At 34.5% G+C, this 19,593-nt stretch overlaps 1 protein-coding gene and 1 pseudogene across 2 annotated transcripts; both read left to right on the top strand.

Moving 5' to 3' along the window:
- Positions 1–1,655: 1,655 nt before the first annotated feature.
- LOC120183496 lies at positions 1,656–8,348 on the top strand (annotated as a pseudogene).
- A 3,967-nt stretch (positions 8,349–12,315) lies between these two features.
- LOC120183495 (autophagy-related protein 8C-like) lies at positions 12,316–14,014 on the top strand. Of its 2 annotated transcripts, none has more exons than XM_039188173.1 (6): positions 12,316–12,439; positions 12,519–12,602; positions 13,090–13,145; positions 13,246–13,298; positions 13,512–13,630; positions 13,725–14,014. In XM_039188173.1, the coding sequence occupies exons 2-6, from the start codon at positions 12,566–12,568 to the stop codon at positions 13,823–13,825; spliced, it is 366 nt and encodes a 121-aa protein (XP_039044104.1). In that variant the 5' UTR covers positions 12,316–12,439; positions 12,519–12,565; the 3' UTR covers positions 13,826–14,014. The 2 variants fall into 2 exon arrangements, with proteins under 2 accessions (XP_039044104.1, XP_039044105.1); XM_039188174.1 differs by having other exon boundaries at positions 12,316–12,452; positions 12,541–12,602.
- Positions 14,015–19,593: the final 5,579 nt, after the last annotated feature.

Below are 19,593 nucleotides of genomic sequence, written 5' to 3'. Positions count from 1 at the left end.
AAGAAGATTGGGAGGAATATCTGCTAACAGGACGTGATCTCTTTGCTTTTGTGTTCGTGTTATTTACCGTGCGAAATTATATTTATTACCATCTTAAAATGAATAGTGAAAATTATTTTCTCTAATGTTCTTATGTGAATGAGTAACTTTTTCTAAAATCATTTGACCACCTCAGCATTCACATCAGAATATTTTTTTTAACTTTTATTAAAAAATAATTTTAAAAATAAACAAACAAAAATTGTGTTGAGATAACTACTATAGCGTATATAGGAACTTGATTTCTGAATCAGAAAATCTCGTAAATAATCTCAACTGAACGTAAATTACAAATTTAGTGCCAATGAAATTTAGTGTCAAAATTGAAACCTTTTCTGGTTCATGACTAAAACAAGACATTTCCTTAAAATTTAGTGACCAAGAATAGAATTTAACCTTAACTTTCTGGGTAAATTACAAATTTGGTAATTGAACTTTACCTTCTCTCCTATTTCATTCACCGTACTTTAAATCTTTTAATTTCCTCACATAACTTAATACATTGGGTTTTTTATCACTTAGCTGTTTCCTCACTAACGACGTTATAAATGAGATTTTATATAAATGCAAAATGACATTAATTTGATAAAATAATTTCTTTTTAAAACATCATTGTTTTAACGACGTTAACAATTTAACGCAAGTGACAAAAAATTCAATATATTAAGTTAAGTGAGAAAACTGAAAACTTTTAAAATTTAATGAACAAAATAGGAGAGAGAATAAAGTTTAATGATGACATTTGTAATTTACCCTGAGTTTTTTAACAAACAAACAAAATGGGCAATCTTTGGTTGTTTTTTTTAGCTTCGTCATCTTTTATGTGAATTTACATTTGTATAGAAAATTAAAAGAAAAAAACTAAATTATTGGTCTTAATTTATTTTAATGGTCTGGATAACTATAAGGTATTACAGATAATCTTTATTAATTATTATAACTCACATATCACTCTCTTCAACCATTAAAATTATGGATCATATTTTTATAATATTATTACTAAATCAAAATAATACTGTTAGTCGATGTTGTTAATAATATCATCAATTTCGCTTCTCAATAGCACTGTAAAATGAAAGAGTTCAAGTTATGTCAAATTAAAGTTGATGATCGAATTAATACAAATTAAAGTGTAAGGATTAAATTTTAAATTTTAAAAGTTAACACGATATAGGGACTAAAACTAGAATTACACTATTATAAAGTAAACAAGAGCCCACTTTTGGACTCAGTCACAGTTTGCAAAGGAACCCTCTCTGCCAAACAGGTAACTCGTGATTTGACGTGTCGAATTCATGGCTACGGCTCTTCTTCATCTCAAGCCCAAAACAACTAGCAGCCGCTAAAAAAAACTCCTTTTCACTGTCACAATCTTCATTCTTCACAGATATTTTCATGATAATCGTATACATGGTCAGTTGTCAGGGTCTCTTTCCCTGACGCCAAAACTCGGAGAATTAACCACAAATCATACATCCAATCGTCATCACCAGGTTTTTTAAATGGTGGTCAATGCCTGTTATCCTCAGAGAGTCACGTCCAGTTTCTGTTTGATTTAAATTCTGGGTTTTTGTGAGATACCAAGTGAGTTCATTAATGAATTATGGATCAATAAATGAGTGTAGTATAATAGATTTTATGTGAACTCTCTCGTAACCGCAAACATTCTCTTTCTGTTCTGATAACTCAGCAATGGAGTTGAGTTTGCAATTACAGAGACCTCCGAGTTATAAAGTTGTGTTGCATCAGACCAGTGGCTGTTTCAAGATCAAACCTTTTCTGGGTTCTAGACAGGTGATTTTTGTGTGTGTTTTTGAATGATCAGTAGTGTTTTATATATATATATATATATATATCCATTCCTTTTTAGCTGATTATATCTTTGTTTCTGTGAAAATCTCATTTTTTTTATGATCTAGTATAGAATTGTATTGTGATCTTCTTGGCCTTGAATGCTTGTTCTGATTTTGATTTAATGGTTGCAGTTTACCCCATGGCAGTGCCGAGCCAACAGTCTTTCACCTAGAATTACTGCTAGTGCATCTGGTTTGTTGTTGCTAACTGATGTGCTTTGAATTTAGTTTAATGTTTCTGATATAGAACTGTTTGGTTACAAATTTGAGTTTTATAGATTCTTCGAAGAGGAGACCGAGAAGATCATCTAACGCGGGCTCTAAAGGTCCAGCTCCGAAGGGTTCCACCCCGAAATCGCAAGGTGAATCGAGCATCAAGAAGAGGAAGCCAAAGATAAATGGTGACAAAGAGGAATCTAGCTTGCCCGTGTCGGCCGAGTCTGCAGAGCCTAACAATGCTGAAGTTGAATCCAAGGTTGCTCTTGAGGATGAATCGATCACCCCGAAGAGGAAGCCAAAGATTAATGGTGACAAAGAAGATTCACCGATCGAGTCTGCAGGGCCTAACAACATTGAAATTGAATCAATGGTTGCTCTTGAGGAAGGATCGATCACTGAAGTTTATCAGAAGAGTACGGTCGATGAAGGTCAAGAGGAGGCAAAAGAGGATTTATCGTCAGTGGGAAAAGAGTTAGATGCCGATATCAACAACTTGAAAGTGGTAAACGGAAGTATAGTCAACCTGAATGTGGTAAATGGTATGAGAAACCTAATGTGGTAAATGGAAGTGCAAGTAAGATTCTTGAAGATGTTGCCGGGTTAGAAAAGAAAGAAATCGCTTCAGAAAACGGAGCGAGTATACCAATCGATGTCATCTCTGAAGAGAAGCAATCTGATGGCAATGGTGCTGCAAAGATTAAAAGTGATGAGACTAATGGAGAAAGAGTTGAAGATAATTCTCTACAATTGAAGTTGGAGATGGAAGCAAATTTGCGTAAGCTGGAAATCGAGGGGCTTGCAGAGGAAAAATTCTCTAGTGGAGACAAACTTTTTGTCTATCCTCAAATTCTAAAACCTGGCGAGGACATAGAAGTGTTCTTTAATAGGAGCTTCTCCCCTCTGAAAGATGAACCGGATGTTCTAATCGAGGGATCCTTCAATCACTGGCGATGGAGATCGTTCACTACAAGGTTGAATAAGAGCCATCTTAGAGGGGATTGGTGGTCTTGTGTGATTTATGTACCTAAGGAAGCTTACAAGATGGATTTTGTGTTCTGTAATGGGAAGAACACTTACGATAATAACGATAAAAATGACTTTTGCATACCTGTCGAGGGTGGAATGGATGAGCTTGCATTTGAAGATTTCTTGGTTGAGGAGAATCGAAGGAAAGAAGAGCAACTCGAGGAAGAAAAGGTTGAAATGGAAAGGCAGGAAGAAGAGAAAAGAAGAGTAGAAGTAGGTAAAAGAAGAATAGAAGTAGAGAAGGCAGAAAGTGAAGCAGATAGAACACAAGCAAGAACAGAGATTGAAAAGAGACGAGAAATATTGCAACAATTGATGGAAAATGCGGCTCAATCGATCAATAATATTTGGTTCATGGAGCCGAGTGAATTTAAAGGGGATGACAAGTTCAAGATACACTATCGAAGGAGTTCAGGCCCTCTCGCTCATGCCAATGAGCTTTGGATTCATGGCGGGCATAATAATTGGAATGATGGATTAACAATTGCTGAAAAGCTTGTGAGATCAGAGAAAAGGGCAATGACTGGTGGTACGCAGAAGGTACGTTTAACTAGATATTTTCCATTGAATTTGTGCTGATATGATTCAAAATCTTCATTATCCTCAATATGTGCTCCGACTTTATTTTGTATGCATCCAATGACATAGAGGAGTCACATAATGTTTAATGCTTCTATCTCGGGGCTCTTTAATGTAGTTGTTCAAGTCATCTGATTGAGCATTCTTTGTTGTTGATTGAGATAATACTTTATAAGTAGAGGGACATTTCTGTGGCATGTCATGATATGATTGAGGTGCAATTTTTCCACAGTTGTTATACCTGATCAAACACTTGTGTTGGATTGGGTCTTCGCTGATGGACCTCCTAAGGCTGCGACTATTTATGATAACAATAATAGTCAAGACTTCCATGCTGTTGTCCCGAAAGCCGTTCCTGAAGAGAGGTACTGGGTTGAGGTAGAACAGCAGATATTCAGGAAGCTTCAAAAGGAGAGGAAACTAAAGAAGGAGACCATTCGAGCCAAGGTCAGTTCCATGAAACTATATTCGTGTTCCAGACTTCCCATAGAATAGACTATAAGAAAGTTTAATCGTTAATTTATCCGGCTTTTCTGATTTGTTTTTCTTATTCTTCACTTGTCATAGGCTGAGAAAACAGGGAAAATGAAAGCTAAGTTGAAGGAAAGAACTTTGAAGAGATTTTTGCTTTCTCAGAAAAATTTAGTTTATACTGAACCTCTCCATGTTCAAGCAGGAAGGACGGTGACGGTTTTCTATAATCCTTCTGATACTGTTCTTGATGGAAAACCTGAAGTATGGTTCAGATGTTCGTTTAATCGTTGGACTCACAATATGGATTCATTGCCGCCTCAAAGAATGTTGCCTGCAGATAACGGTTCTCATTTAAAAGCCACTGGTAAACTGAGTCAACCTTCTCGGGTTTTTAATTTATATGGGATCTGTTTTGCTTTAACATGGAGAACATATCTTTTCTTTATCTCCTCCTCTGCAGGTAACTTATTTCTAATTATATGCCTGAGTGTGATGCATATATGACCAAACCATTGTTGCTTTATAGCATCTTGTTAAGTGACATGCGGTGTTCTTTTTGTATTAATGTTGCATTCTTAACGTGCCTGCAATTTAGGGGTTTCCTCAGCTTTTGAATGCAAAGACCGACTGACTTTTATGTGTCTTTGCAGTCAAGATTCCGACGGATGCATATATGATGGACTTTGTTTTCTCCGAGAGGGAAGACGGTGGAATTTTCGACAACAAAGGCCGTATGGATTATCATTTACCTGTTTTTGGAGGAACTGTGAAAGAACCACCACTGCACGTTGTGCATATTGCTGTTGAGATGGCGCCCATTGCAAAGGTGCCTTTTCGACTCACACTTTATCTATAAGAAGGTTTTTCTTTTGCTTATAATGATTCTGTTCAAATTCTTTAAGCTGGAAGAATGCCATATAGACATATTCCTCTCTTGATCTGACATAAGTCATATAATCAATTTCTGTAGAGTAATAATTTTTCTTTATACGTGTATGAAAAACACCAGATATTTTTCAGTCTGCATATTTTTCTTAGTTGCTTCCATTTTTTAACTTTGCAGGTTGGAGGCCTCGGTGATGTTGTTACTAGTCTGTCCCGTGCTGTTCAAGATCTGAACCACAAAGTGCATGTCATTTTACCAAAGTTCGACTGCTTGAACCTTAACCATGTAAGGTTGCTGTCACTTTAGCCCGATATTTCAGCTTCATTGTCTTCACCAGAGATATTTCCTCAATTTCCTCAACTATATAGACTGTTTTGATTTTAATTCTTGCGTACTAGACCTCGTTTCTGAGCTCGTATTTGGTGTTAGCTATTGCATGAGGTGGCTGAAGTACGATTTTCTTTTAATATCAGGGCAAGATTGTTGCACAAACCTTATCTCATAATCTGCTTCTTACAGTGATTCATTCATATCATAGCAGTTGAGAATGGGAAAAAGGAAAATCATTCATATCCGTCAAATGGATGTTTTATGATGTAGGTGACAGATTTACATCACCAAAGAAGCTATTCTTGGGGTGGCACTGAAATTAAAGTTTGGTTCGGTGAAGTCGAAGGCCTTTCGGTTTACTTTCTGGAGCCACTAAATGGGTGGGTAATTTTTGTACTCCCGGTGCACCTTGCAGAATCAAAATGTTTCATTGTGTTAAATAAATTATAATCTTAAGATTCCTCTCCTGTACGGTTGCTTGCAGATTCTTCTCGAAAGGGTGTGTTTATGGTTGTGGAAACGATGCACAGAGGTTTGGTTTCTTTTGCCACGCTGCCCTCGAGTTTCTACAACAAGGTGGAATTCACCCTGTGAGTTTACGATTCATCCTATGGATCTGGCTTTAATATTTAAACGTACCATGCATGGCATCTCGATTTTTCTGTTTGAATCTGTAGGCCTTACAAGTCATTAAGTGCGCTTAACCCTTGGCAGGATATCATCCATGTCCATGATTGGTCTAGTGCGCCGGTTGCATGGCTGTTTAAGGACCATTATATGCATTATGGTCTTTGCAAATCTCGGGTTGTCTTCACCATACATAACCTCGAATTCGGAGCGCACTTCATCGCGAAAGCTATGGCATACACAGACAAAGCTACAACCGTATGTACCTAAAATTTTTACTTCTTGAATATTTATGTCTTCCATAAGCATACAAGTATACATATTGTTTTAAATATAGTGTATTTATGATGAATTACACATGCTTTTTGCTCATTTGAATACGAGATAGTTTGATGTCTTTTTTCTTTCAGAGTTACTATGACAGTGTCTGAGTTGTTATTCATATGATGCAGGTTTCACACACATATGCGAAGGAAGTTGCCGGAAATCCTGCAATTTCTCCTCATCTCCACAAGTTCCATGGAATATTAAATGGAATCGACTTAGATATTTGGGATCCTTATAACGATGAGTTCATTCCTGTAAGTGGAAAGACCTGTATTCAGTAAATATTGTATCAATGAGATTTTCCTTGATCCGTAGAAGATAAAACGAGCGTTTTCGCATTATTGTTCAAGCTTTTCTCCTGTTTTTCCCATGATTGTTCTTGAATTTTTGTGCCTTTTCATTCCAGATGTCTTACACTTCAGAAAATGTTGTTGAAGGAAAACGAGCTGCTAAGGAAGCCTTGCAGCAGAGGCTTGGTTTGAAAAAATCTGATCTTCCTTTGGTTGGAATTATTACTCGTTTAACTCATCAGAAAGGAATCCACCTTATCAAGCATGCGATTTTGCGCACCTTAGAACGCAACGGACAGGTTACCCCTCCCCTTCCCCCCCTGTATGAGCTCATATAGAATCATACACTATGAGGTTTATAAGAGTCCGGACTTCTTCTGTAGCGACATTAACGTGATTAACATGCACCACGGCTTCTTGCATAAACACAACGTTTGATATGTTTGGAATAATTGTATAAACAACTTGTGGGAATCTCCTTGGTTGTGTATTTCTTCTACTTAAAGCATCTTCTTAAGCAAATGATGGAACTTTTGTTACTGCAACAGGTTGTACTGCTTGGTTCAGCTCCGGATCCTCACATCCAAAATGATTTTGTAAATTTGGCCAACAACCTACATTCATCTCACGGGGATCGTGCTCGCCTTCAATTGACTTATGATGAGCCACTTTCTCACTTGGTGTGCACTCTTAAAGTCTGTTTTCCCTCAATGAGCGTGGTTTATTTTGATTGTTCATGTGATTCTTTTTTTACAGATATATGCTGGTTCTGATTTCATTCTAGTCCCGTCAATTTTCGAACCTTGTGGACTGACTCAACTGACGGCTATGAGATATGGTTCTATACCGGTTGTTCGTAAAACAGGAGGTACATTCTTGTCTTAAGCCTGTAATTTTGACGTTTTTAATCTTCTGTCTTGATTATCAAGTCGTGTCGATACGATAATGATCTTTTCTTGCGATACTTAGATGTTCACAGGCACTATGAATGACTTTTCGGTTTCCATTGAATTTATTGAGCTTCTGTTCTTAGAATCTCTCAAAAGTATACTGACATTGTGTTTTGATTTACTTTTTCGGTAAGGTCTCTACGACACTGTATTTGATGTCGATAACGATAAAGCTAGAGCAGAAGCACACGGTCTTGAAACCAATGGATTCACCTTTGACGGAGCTGATTGTGGTGGAGTTGACTATGCCCTCAACAGGTGAGTTCATTTCTTGGCACCCAAGTTAGTAAAAACCCGTTTGTTCGGTCATTATCAATTAGTTTAAAGTTTCCATTTCCCTGTTCTTGTTCTACAATATGTTTTAATCTGCAAATGCTGCTATGAATTTGAGTTGAATCTATTGTTCATCGGTGTTCTAGGGCAATCACGGCTTGGTACGATGATCGGGATTGGTTCAACTCATTATGCACGAGGGTGATGGAGCAAGACTGGTCGTGGAACCGGCCTGCACTCGACTATATCGAGCTTTACCATGCAGCTAAGAAACAGTAGAAGGAAAGAAGCGGGTTAATCCAAAAAATACAACAGTTCAACTGCCCATTTTGTTAGCTTTGTACATCGTTCCGTTCCGTGATAATTATCGTTTAGACACTGCTCGGTAAATAAAGCCAAGTTGTATCATTCTTGAGACCAACCCCTTTTTTTTCCAACTGTTATTGATTCGCGCGAATGGGGGCATTCGGTGATTGTCCGAGGAAGATGTTGAATTTGAATTTTGTGATATGAAAAAACAGTTTTAAAAGAGTTTTATCATCTGTTTAAAGATTCGAATGGACTCAACTCCGATTATAATTGAGAGCTCTGGATCATTATATATATATATGCCATAGTCAAGCTACATGCTGCAAGCATCATTTCCGTATGTGTGTATATATATATGTACATGAGCAGTTCTTTTTAATTGTATGATTCAAATGAAGAAAACTCTAAATAACATTCAAAATCTGATTAAAAGAGAGAGAGGATTAGGTCATTTTTATATTTGGAAGAAAGGGTCCGACAATTTATTGCAGATTAACAGCTATAGGCTTGAGTATGCTTTGGGAAACATAGAGCCAAAGAGGGACGTACCTTGATTTTGAAAACCTTCTATACCAATTGAAAGCAAAGTTAAAACCACGAGCAATTGTGTGCGTGATATTGGCACGGCTCAATCAAATAACAAAACTCTAATCCTTAGAGCCAAGTTCTCCGATTGAACCATACCAATATCTCGATTTTGCATTCGTATCTTCACTATGCTTTCGATATGGTCTCTCGCCTTCTTCCTAGAGAAACGTACAACAAAATAATAAGTGTAGGGTTCATATGAACGAGCAAAAATATATATTTACCTTCAAACTTCAAACTTCAACCGATCATGGAAGATGATGAACTAGTAACTCAATAAAAAGACACAAAGAGGAAAAACAGCTTCTAGGGTATGTAAGAGAAGAAACGTTAATAGAGGCTATTCTTTCAGACATGAAGATTCTCATGTATTAAATGAATGAGAGAGAAAGATGGAAGTGGCCATGAAAATGGTGTGGTAAGCATTGAATAAGGGCACCAACCCAAGTACAAAAAGAAGGTTGAGTATATTAAATATACAAGTTTTTTTTATAGAGATAATGGGTAAAGCTCATTGGAAAGAACCCTTGAGCTTTCAATTCTGTATTTATGATGAGGTCGAAAAGGGCATGGCAATGGTGTGGTGCCCCCACCAGCATTATTTGAATTTCAGAAGAAAAAAAACTTCAAAACCAAAAGTCCGATTTAACATAACATAATATTAAATCTCTTAAATAAAACCAAACATTTAAATCTTAATATTATAAATTAAAAAGACAAAAATATAAGAATTATCTTTATAATAAACTTTTATAAAATCTACTGATACTGATGTATAGGAAACATAATATTTGTAATAAATGGTACAAATAATGACTACATCTATGTGATATCCTAAATGTTGCTATCAGATTTAGGGATTGTGGTCCAATGCTTGATCTTCATCAAGAGTGGATATTTGACCTGAATCCGATTCGATTCGATTCGACTTAACTTGATATTGGAACAATTTTTTGAAGAATGAAGCCGAGTCAGATAAGATTTGGATTTATGGTGAAAAATACTTGATTCGATACGAGAATAATAGTATAATTAACCTTTATATATTTAAAGATAATTCCTATAACACCCCTCTTTATATATTTTTTTCAATTAGGTCCCTATTTTACCTAATAAAGATGATATATGTGTGTGTGTTGAGCCGATTGAGATATTTACCCTAAAAATCGAGTCAATTTCGGATTGGATGAAACTTCTCTAAACTCGAATCAATTCGGATGAAAGAATGTTATGTTAGAATCAAATTTGAGTAGACCAAAAACCGTACCCAAGTTGACTTATTCAACTTACTAATCTTGATTCATATTGAAGTTGGATCCTAGTACCTAAGCTTTACATTTTATTTTAGGGTTTTGTAGCTCAAGCTGCTGACCCTTAAAGTCTAACATCAAAGGCTTTTCCAATGTTTCAAAGGTCTTAGTTAGGGTGTAGTTCAAGCCATCAACTTAGAATTAATCTTCTCCTGTCAAGTAACCATGTGGTTAAAGTCACCATGGGTCGGAGTCAAGAGGATTTAGTAAGCAATTACCAAGAAACAAATGGTCTAGAAATCATGCATTGACTAGACGAGATTCTTGTCCTTGCAACGAAGATATTCGCTATTGGTGTTGTTTGTCGTGATCATTCCGATGCTTTAGTTGATCGAATAATCTATTCGTACTGCATGCCTTCCGATCAAGGATCGGGCTGATCGTAAGTCATTTTCAAATTTGATTGTCATGCATGATCTTCTTACTCGAACATTTTAACCGATAAAAAACAGGAACTGAGTGGCCTCTGAAAAAGGACCATGGGGTAAGACCAAAGTAAATGAAGATTGAGCCCCGGGGCCATAAAAGTTTATTACATTGTCTCCAAGAATGCTCTGATCGTTTTACTGACAAACCCCATGTTCCACCATGGTGAATGTATGCTTGAAGCATGTTCCCCTAATAAAAGCAGTGCCGGTTAACAAAGAAACTAATAATAAATATTGAAACAAAGCCCTTAACCCGAGTGGCCAAAAAGAAAAGACCCGATATTCCGATATATTTTTGAGTTCCATCTACTTTCTGATTCTTGAAAACATGCTCATCAGTTTGATGTCATGTCTAAGATGTATATATGAAATGTTTATTGATGTTTGTTAGTTCATTACAATGATAACGAGTTCCATGTCTCAAGTTCGAATCTAGTAAATATAAGTGTCCGACAGCAAATATAATGTTCGCAGAATCACAAAGAAAATATAGAAGAAAGAGTCTACCTATCCTTCATCATCATTATCACCAGAAAAACCCTAGGTCCTTAACACGGTAGCAGTCTATAACTCTATATAGCTTAGTAGTGTGTACTTTTACCCTCTTGTTACTTGAACATTACTGCATAAATTTATGAACGAAGTCATTACACAACAAAAGAGAGGAAAATTCAATACTCAATTGCCCTACTTCTGCCAACATAAGAACATAAAAACGCACCTCCTCAATATGTAAAACCTCGACCGTTGCTCCTTCCTTATGGTTGAACACTTGGTTCTTGAAGCTCGAGCACGTTTCATGATCATCATCCTCACAACGCCCTTTTCTTTGACGTCACCTACTGTCGATGATGACGATGGCACAGGGTGGCATTGACCCATGCTTTTTTTTTTTTTGCATAAAGACTGGTTACTGGGGACAATGGGACAGAATAGTTATTGAGAGTGAGATATTACTTGCAGAAGGGGTCTTAAATGGTGTACTAAACCTAATGGACCATGAGTACTAAATGCATGCTCTACATGTATATTGCCATATACAAGAGAGATGAAAAATATTCACAATCCGAAAAAGATTAAAATATAAGTTGAACCGAATTTGAAATAATAAAATCGAAATTAATCTAAACCTATAATGACTTGACAAAAATAAAAAAAAATTAAATTCAAAATTGATCTAAATATTATTGACTAATAAGTAAGCCCATGTACATTGTAAGCCTACCCCATTTTTTGTTCTCCATGGCAGCCCATTAGAGCCCTAACTTCAATTAAAAAGCCTAAACAGGCTTCGTTTCTTAAACTTGATTTCTTTGGGGTTTTTTTTGCCGACTAGGCCATACGGGTAAAAAAAATTAACCTATTAAGTTATTTTCAAAATTATTTTGAGATTTACAATAAATATTACAGTGGAAGGTAAATTCGTCTCATCCATATGACGAGTTTATCTAAATAATATTTTTTTTATTTAAATTCATTATCGAAGTGACGAATTCTTATAAAATATTAATTTTATTAAATTTTGTTACGTTGTAGTGACGAATTTCAATAATATATCTCGTCATGCCCAACTGATGAATTTTAAATTACTGTAGCAAACACCGTAGTTTCTAAAATAATTTTTTTTATGCCAAATTGGGTTAAATAACTGGACCAATTTTGTTATTTCATTGTTCTAAGCAGGCCCGGATTAGATTCCTCGTAAGCAGGGAAAGGGCAAACAAATAGGGGAAATGTATTTGTGAATAATTCCTCTTAAGCTTTCTGGTTCTGTGTTTCACCTCAAATTGAAGTAAACCCTTGAAAGGATTTCTTATATAAATTCTATATTTTCTTATAAATTTCTTTGCTTGCAATTCTCTCCAGCGATCATCAATCAATTGGATCTTTTTTTGGATCGAGACCCTAATTTCTTAAAGCTTTTCTCCTGTCATTTCTTGTTGGGTATGTTTTCTGAAAGTTATTTTCAACAAACGTTTTTTATTTTTTATTTGTTTTCTGAAAGTTATGTTTCATTGTTTGGAATTCGCAGGTGTAATCAGGTGTTGAATTTTGCAATGGCGAAAAGTTCCTTCAAGCTTGAACATCCTTTGGGTTAGTTCGTCGTCCCCTAATCTTTTCTGTATATTTTTTTCTGCTTGACTGAATTGCTGTTCGATTTGATTTGGGCATTCTTTGTTTTATCTTTTTGGTTTGAAAATTTGATCTTTCTTTAAAAAAATTATCAGTGATTCTTATTCTTAATCTGCTACCTTGATGCGGACTGTCATGTGGGATTTTTGGAAAATAGGTAACATTGGATCAATTTGGGTTAATTTGATTGTATTGCTTTCAAACTGAATGAATCTTTCTTAGTCATGTTCTTGAGATGTTCATCGTTTTTATATATAGATAACCCTAGTCATAATTATTTTTAATTTAATTTATTGATCTACCCTATAAATCGGCTTGTTTAGATTGTCCTGATATTATTCCAATTCTCATTTGCCCCTGCTGCTTATATTCTTTGGTTGGATTAATCGAATAAAATTTTGTCAATACTCAGACTCATAGTCCTATTTTGAAAATTTCTTATTCTCAGAAAGGAGGCAAGCTGAAGCTGATCGGATCAGGGAAAAGTATCCGGACAGAATTCCTGTAAGAATATTTAAGTCACCATCTTCCTTTTTCTGTTGAAAACCTTTTTATGGTGTATTAGTCTCTGAATATTCTTCGATGCTAATGGGGAACCGTGCAGATTATTGTGGAGAAGGCTGAACGAAGTGACATTCCCGATATCGATAAAAAGAAGTTAGTAGCATTTCCCCTTGTTTATATTAAAGTTTCACTTGTTGTATTACAACCTCAAATCACTCTTTTCCAGAAGTTATTTAATTTACTAGTCGACATGTTTATGAAGTCTTTGGCTATGATGCTTTGGAAGAAGATAGATCGATATTCTTGTTATTCGATATGTAACTTACGAAATGCACTTTTAATATTCTTCTCTGGTTACGGCTTCAGGTATCTTGTTCCTGCTGATTTGACTGTGGGGCAATTTGTTTATGTTGTCCGTAAACGGATTAAGCTTAGTGCTGAGAAAGCTATATTTGTCTTTGTGAAGAATACTCTCCCGCCTACTGGTGTGTTAACATGTTATAGCTTCGAGTATCACAGTTATATCACATATTTCTGTTCTATTTGTGGGGCGCGTCTCATTTTTTATTTTCGCTGCAGCCGCGTTGATGTCTGCGATTTACGAGGAAAACAAGGACAAAGATGGTTTTCTTTATATGACTTGCAGTGGAGAAAACACATTTGGTTCCCCTTTGCTTTGAGCATAATGCTATTCTAGGCAATGCAATCTTATCATGTATATAGCTAAATGAAAAAGGTGTAAATTCTGTGTGGTGTCTACTTGAGCCAATGTTATGCCCTTGACAATTACAGTTGTTTAACTGTCTGAACTTGGATCTTTATTTTTCTATAAATTGAATGTCTGAAGCCAACTTCGATTTCCAATTGTTCTTATATGATTTTATTTAAGATATTTTGATTAATGAAAGTGTTGTCCAGCCATTTTCATGAGTAGAGTCCAGTGATTAGGAGTGAACAAAAGTCGATGCGGATTGATTTAATCTTCGGTCGAAACGGTTAGTATGGTTGAGGTTTGAAATTTGAAGAGTGCATTGTTGGGAGCGGGATTTCTTGCTGTGATTCTCTTTCTTGGCAGTAGCATCCTCATCTTCCATGGCACCGACCCCTCCGGCACCCCATTTATCAGTAATAGTAGGTGTAAATTGATGACACCACTACCTTCCGTTTAGGTGTTAATGCCAATTTTTTAGGCAAGGTACATCGATGGTCATTGAACTATATTAAGATGATTGTTTTGATCACCAAGTTTTTAAGAGTTCTAAAATGAACATTAAATTTTTGAATTGGTATTTTCTCTTAATTTTTAACCTTTGGTTTTCTTGTGGATGCTACAATAAAAAAAACGTGGGTATTGAATTTTGAAATGATTTAAGGCTTCTAACTTAACTAGGAAGATCACAATGGTCAAAGTCTCATAGAATTGTGTTTGAATTTTCAACTTTACTTGTTGACCACGCATCAAAACCCCTCACATCATTCTTGCCTGGAAAGCACCAAAGAGAAAGAAGTGAAAGCAACTTCATCAGTCCAGGATTCATGTACTTCACTCGTTCCACGCAACCGACCACCCTGCTTACATATAAGACACCACCAGCAAAATGTTTGCCAACAACATAGCAAAAAATCCTCTACACAAGCGAAGGACCGACTCCTGCAAGCTAAACCCTAATTTGCCATGGCTCTCTTTACGTGTTTTCTCACTTGTTTCTCTGGTTCTAACAAGGTAGCTTCCAAGGGAGACGACAGTCCACCATCACCCACCAAAGTTAAAGCTGGTAGTGACCGAAAATCAAAGAAAAGCCCTCCCATTCCAATGAGTTACTTCCCTGTCGGATCAAATTTCTCTCATTTGTGAATATTATCATTCAAACATGCTTCGGTTGCCCTTGCATGCATGCCCGTGTTTTCACTGTATTCTATCTACCATTTTTTCTTTTATAAAATTTTATTAATGATTTTCATGTTAGGGAATTATAAGAGAGAAACAAGTTGAATTGAGCAGGATGTTATTATGTAATTAATTGAAGTTCCTTTCGTACCATTTATTATCTGACGCTTGAAGTGGTCGTTGTAGAAAGATTCAAGTTTGCCACTAATTTTTACTTTATAAATTATAGGCTGAATGAAAAAAAAAAATACCTAGCTATATCCAAAGTTAAATTTAGCTACCTATTGAATTTTTCGTTAAAAATAAGTATTTCAATTTTTTTTTGTTACACTTCTAAGTGTCTGTCGTAACAACCGTTAAAAATTCATTAAGTGACACGAGTCACCAACCACGGAACCTTAAGGGACTAGTGGGGGCCATGGTCGCACTAAAAAAATTAAAAAATTAAAATATATTTATATATAATAATATAAATCGGTAAATTACATGTTTAGTACTTAAATTATTATTTTTATTCTATTTTGGTGCTCAAATTTACTTTTTTTTAAATCATGCCTAATGTTTAGTTTATGTTTCAATTTGTTATCACATCGTTAAAAAATTAATAGAATTATTGATGTGATGTTTTTTTACTTTTTTAATGATGGCATGACATTACCTTATGATGTCACGTTAGCATCACTAATAAGTTTTTAACGTCGATGTCAAAGGAAACCTAAATAAATATTAGATATGATTTAAAAAAATAAAGTTTATACATCAAAACGTAACAAAAGTACTAAACGTATAGTCTACCCTATATAAATATTAAATTATTAAGTTTTCCCTCAGGAAAAACGTGTACGATAACTTATTAAATTTGACTTCTAAAAAAAACGTCTATACTACTTTAGAATTTAAAAACTACTTAAATATCATTTATAAAAGAGTTAACATCTATTTTTTATATTATTATTTATTTTTAAATGAATGAAATCTATATTTTTTTGTTATTTTTTATTATAAGATATGAAAATTCTTTATGTTTTTCTTGTTTGATTGTCTATCTCCTTTGAGTTGTTCATTTTTTTTAATTGATGAATTCAATCAAATTATTAAATATTAAACTTTTAATTTCATTTTAGTTGAATGTAAATTTTTTAAAGAAAAATTCAATTCAATTTATACTTATGGTTTTATTTCAAATATCTATATTTATTATGTGGTTCATAAATTTCATCTCTAAAAATAAAAATTTATACACAATTCCAGATAATATTATTGTCGATATATTCTTTTTTTTTAAAAAATTTGTATGTGAACAAATGAATTTTAAGTATTTATAAAGTTTTCTTTATTAATACGCTATTTTGATATATAATCTATATTGGTAAAAAATATTTAATTAATATATACATTTTTCTTAAATAGCCCTCTCAAGAAAAATTATTGAGTTTCGACGTTGCGTTTTCACGTTTATATTTTATGGAATTTTTATTTTTTAAAAAAAATTATTTTTAAAAAAAAAAAAACTTTTTTAAAGAAAAAATCCCGAAGTTGAGAGGTTTTTTTTAAAAAAAAAAAATTCTGAACTTTAATAGTTCATAAGTCGATTGCACCATAACTTTTTCGAGCTTGATGGAACGAAATTTCAATCACAATTCAAGTTTAAAAAGCTTTTATGTACTTATATTTAGAGATATGGTAAACACAAAATATTTTAGAGTAGATCGAAAACTAGAATTAACACAAATGGCATTCGGTAAATAGACATAACAAGGTAGTGGGTTCATGTTGTGTTTATGAGATAAATATAAAAACTTCAAAGACCCAAGGTCGAATCGAGGGGAGGCAGGCCCCTCTTGATTAATGGTAGAATTGCCACTTTTAATCCCTTCAAAGTTTTGTATTTTAATTTAATCCTAATGTTCCTGTTAACTCAATGGAAAATTTTCGATTTTTTGCTACTCTCAAGGATTAGTAATTTAATTAAGACATTTAACACAATTATTTTCAACTTTGTCCATCAAGCAGTCTTTTGATTTCATATTCCCCAAGAAGAAGAAATCATGGTTTCACCCTTGGCCTTACCATTTTAATTGAGTTATAAACCCTTACAATTTTACTAAAATATATATAAATAATTATTTGTTTAAATTTATAATTAAATTAAAAATATTACATATGTTGTTAATTTGAATTACACCAATTTAAGGATGAAAACCAGACGTATGGGACTCTAATTGAAGAATTAGTGAAACTATATTATATGATTTAGGATGCTAACTTAACCGTGAAGATCATAATAGCCTTGTGCCGAATTTGTCAGCTTGTTAACACTTTTTTGACTTGCGGACCACGAATATAACACAACATCTTGTTTCCTAGAAGGCATCGAAAAACAAACCTGAAAGCAACTCCATCAGTTCAGGATTCATGCTTGTCCCACTTTAGCTGCTTCCTGTTTCCTTCCTCACATGCCAACTATACCCCCGTTCATTAGCAAGTAGAGCTTGTGGTACGTCACAAGTCCTCAAAATTTAGGGCCCGGTATTTTCAAAAAATCTACTAACCTAAAAAATTTATTTTTCCTAGTATTTGCACGTATGGAAAAAATTCAATGAAAAAAAACTTAATTTCATATGTTTGGATTTTTTTTATTTTGTAAAACTTAATCGTAATATGATAAATTTTGACATTTTATAAAATATTATAGGAATTTCATTTTAAAAAGTAAAATATGATGCCACCATCATGCTTATATATAAAAGACCATCAACAAAATGATTTCCATCAACATAGCAAATTAAGAAACCCATTACTTTTCTTTTACGCAAGCAAAGGACCGATCCTCTCAGATTCCTGCAAGCTAACCCTAATTCCCCATGGCTCTCTTTACGAGTCTTCTCACTTGTTTCTCGGGTTCTAACAAAGCAGCTTCCGAGGGAGACGACAGTCCAAGATCGTCAACCGGAGTTAAAGCCGGTAGTGACGGAAAATCAAAGGGAAGCAAGGCTAAGAAAAGCCCTCCCATTCCGATGAGTTACTTCCCTATCGGATCAAATTTCTCTCGTTTGTGAATGTATCATTGAAACATGCGTTGGTCACTTCCCTATTTCATGCTTGTCATATTTTTCTCTTTCTTAGTAAATTTATTCATTCATTTTCACGTTGGGGAATGGGGAAGGAAACAAGTTGGGACTTGAGCAGGTTGTTATTGTGTAATTAATTGAGATCCCTTTCGTACCATTTTATTAATTTATATGTGAAGGAAACTGAAAAGGATAATGATACAAAAACCGCAAATTAAATTTTAAAAATCTTATATAATTTTTTAAAATTTTATACATCTAATATAAAATCTTGTATTTGCCGTTAATTATTATCCTTAATTACATGTGTTTACTTTTCGAAATGTGTGTATTCTTTAGTATTAAATTTTGATGATATTCATAAAAGTCGAGATTTATGCGGATATGATTTTAACTAAATTCGATACTTATGTGCGTTGAAGTCGTTTTTATTTTGCAAAGAACTTCCAACGACTATGATTTTCATAATTGAAAAACAATGATATGAAATTATAATAGCATTGATAGGTGTAGAGATATGGTTTAGATTTAGTATAAAAATTATTTTTGTTTTATGTGATTTTTAATTATAGTTTTTTTTATGTAGATTTATATTTTTCATTATTTAACGATGTTTACTCATAATTATTTATAAGATAAATAATAAAAAGCAGACGTATGGAAGTCAAATTGCAGAACTTGTAGAACTAGATTTAGGCTCCTAACTTAACCATGAAGATCATAATAGTCAAAGTACCAACTGTTGTGCCGAATTTGTCATAACAGTCAAAACTGAACCCTTTCTTGCCATGTGGACCTATATCCCCACAGCTTCTTTCCTAGAAGGCATCGGAAGAAAGAGGGGGAAAACTGAAAGCAACTCCGTCAGTCCAGGATTCATGCATGTCCTCTTCAGCTGCTTCCCGTCTCCTTCCTCACAACCCACCACCCTGCTTATATATAAGACACCACCATCAATGTTATTTCCACCAGAAAAAAAAAAAACCATTACTTTTCTCTTACACGGGCAAAGGACCTCCCATCCCCTCAGATTCCTGCAAGCTAAACCCTAGTTTCCCATGCCTCTCTTTACGAGTTTTCTCTCTTGTTTCTCCGGTTCTAACAAGGTAGCAGCCTCCAAGGGAGACGACAGTCCACCACCATCGACCAAAGTTAAAGCGCGTAGTGACGGCAAATCAAAGAAAAGCCCTCCCATTCCCATAAGTTACTTCCCTGTCGGCTCAAATTTCTCTCGTCTGTGAATCTATCATTCAGACGTGCTTCGGTTTCCCTTGCATGCATGGCCACGTTTTCACTGTATTCTATATATCTACGTTTTTTTAACAAATCATATTAATTTATCTTCATGTTAGGGGATCATAGGGAAAGAAACAAGGTGAAATTTGATCAGCTTGTTATTGTGTAATTGATTGAAATTCCTTTTGTATCATATTTTTTAATTTATATTTGAAGGAGTCATTACAAAAAAAAAAGTTTCTCACTGACTTTT

Source organism: Hibiscus syriacus, unplaced genomic scaffold (genome assembly GCF_006381635.1).
Source record: "Hibiscus syriacus cultivar Baekdansim isolate YM2019G1 unplaced genomic scaffold, ASM638163v2 tig00112762_pilon, whole genome shotgun sequence".
NCBI lineage: Eukaryota > Viridiplantae > Streptophyta > Magnoliopsida > Malvales > Malvaceae > Hibiscus > Hibiscus syriacus.
Note: the sequence above shows the minus strand (reverse complement) of the source record. Positions and strands in the feature narration are given on the sequence as shown.

Bases quoted from the DNA above. Each gene is read 5' to 3' on its own strand.
- LOC120183495 (XM_039188173.1), top strand. From the start codon at position 12,566: ATGGCGAAAAGTTCCTTCAAGCTTGAACATCCTTTGG. The intron at 13,299-13,511 runs GTTAGTAGCATT...TTACGGCTTCAG, and splicing joins CCCGATATCGATAAAAAGAA to GTATCTTGTTCCTGCTGATT. The intron at 13,631-13,724 runs GTGTGTTAACAT...TTTTCGCTGCAG, and splicing joins GAATACTCTCCCGCCTACTG to CCGCGTTGATGTCTGCGATT.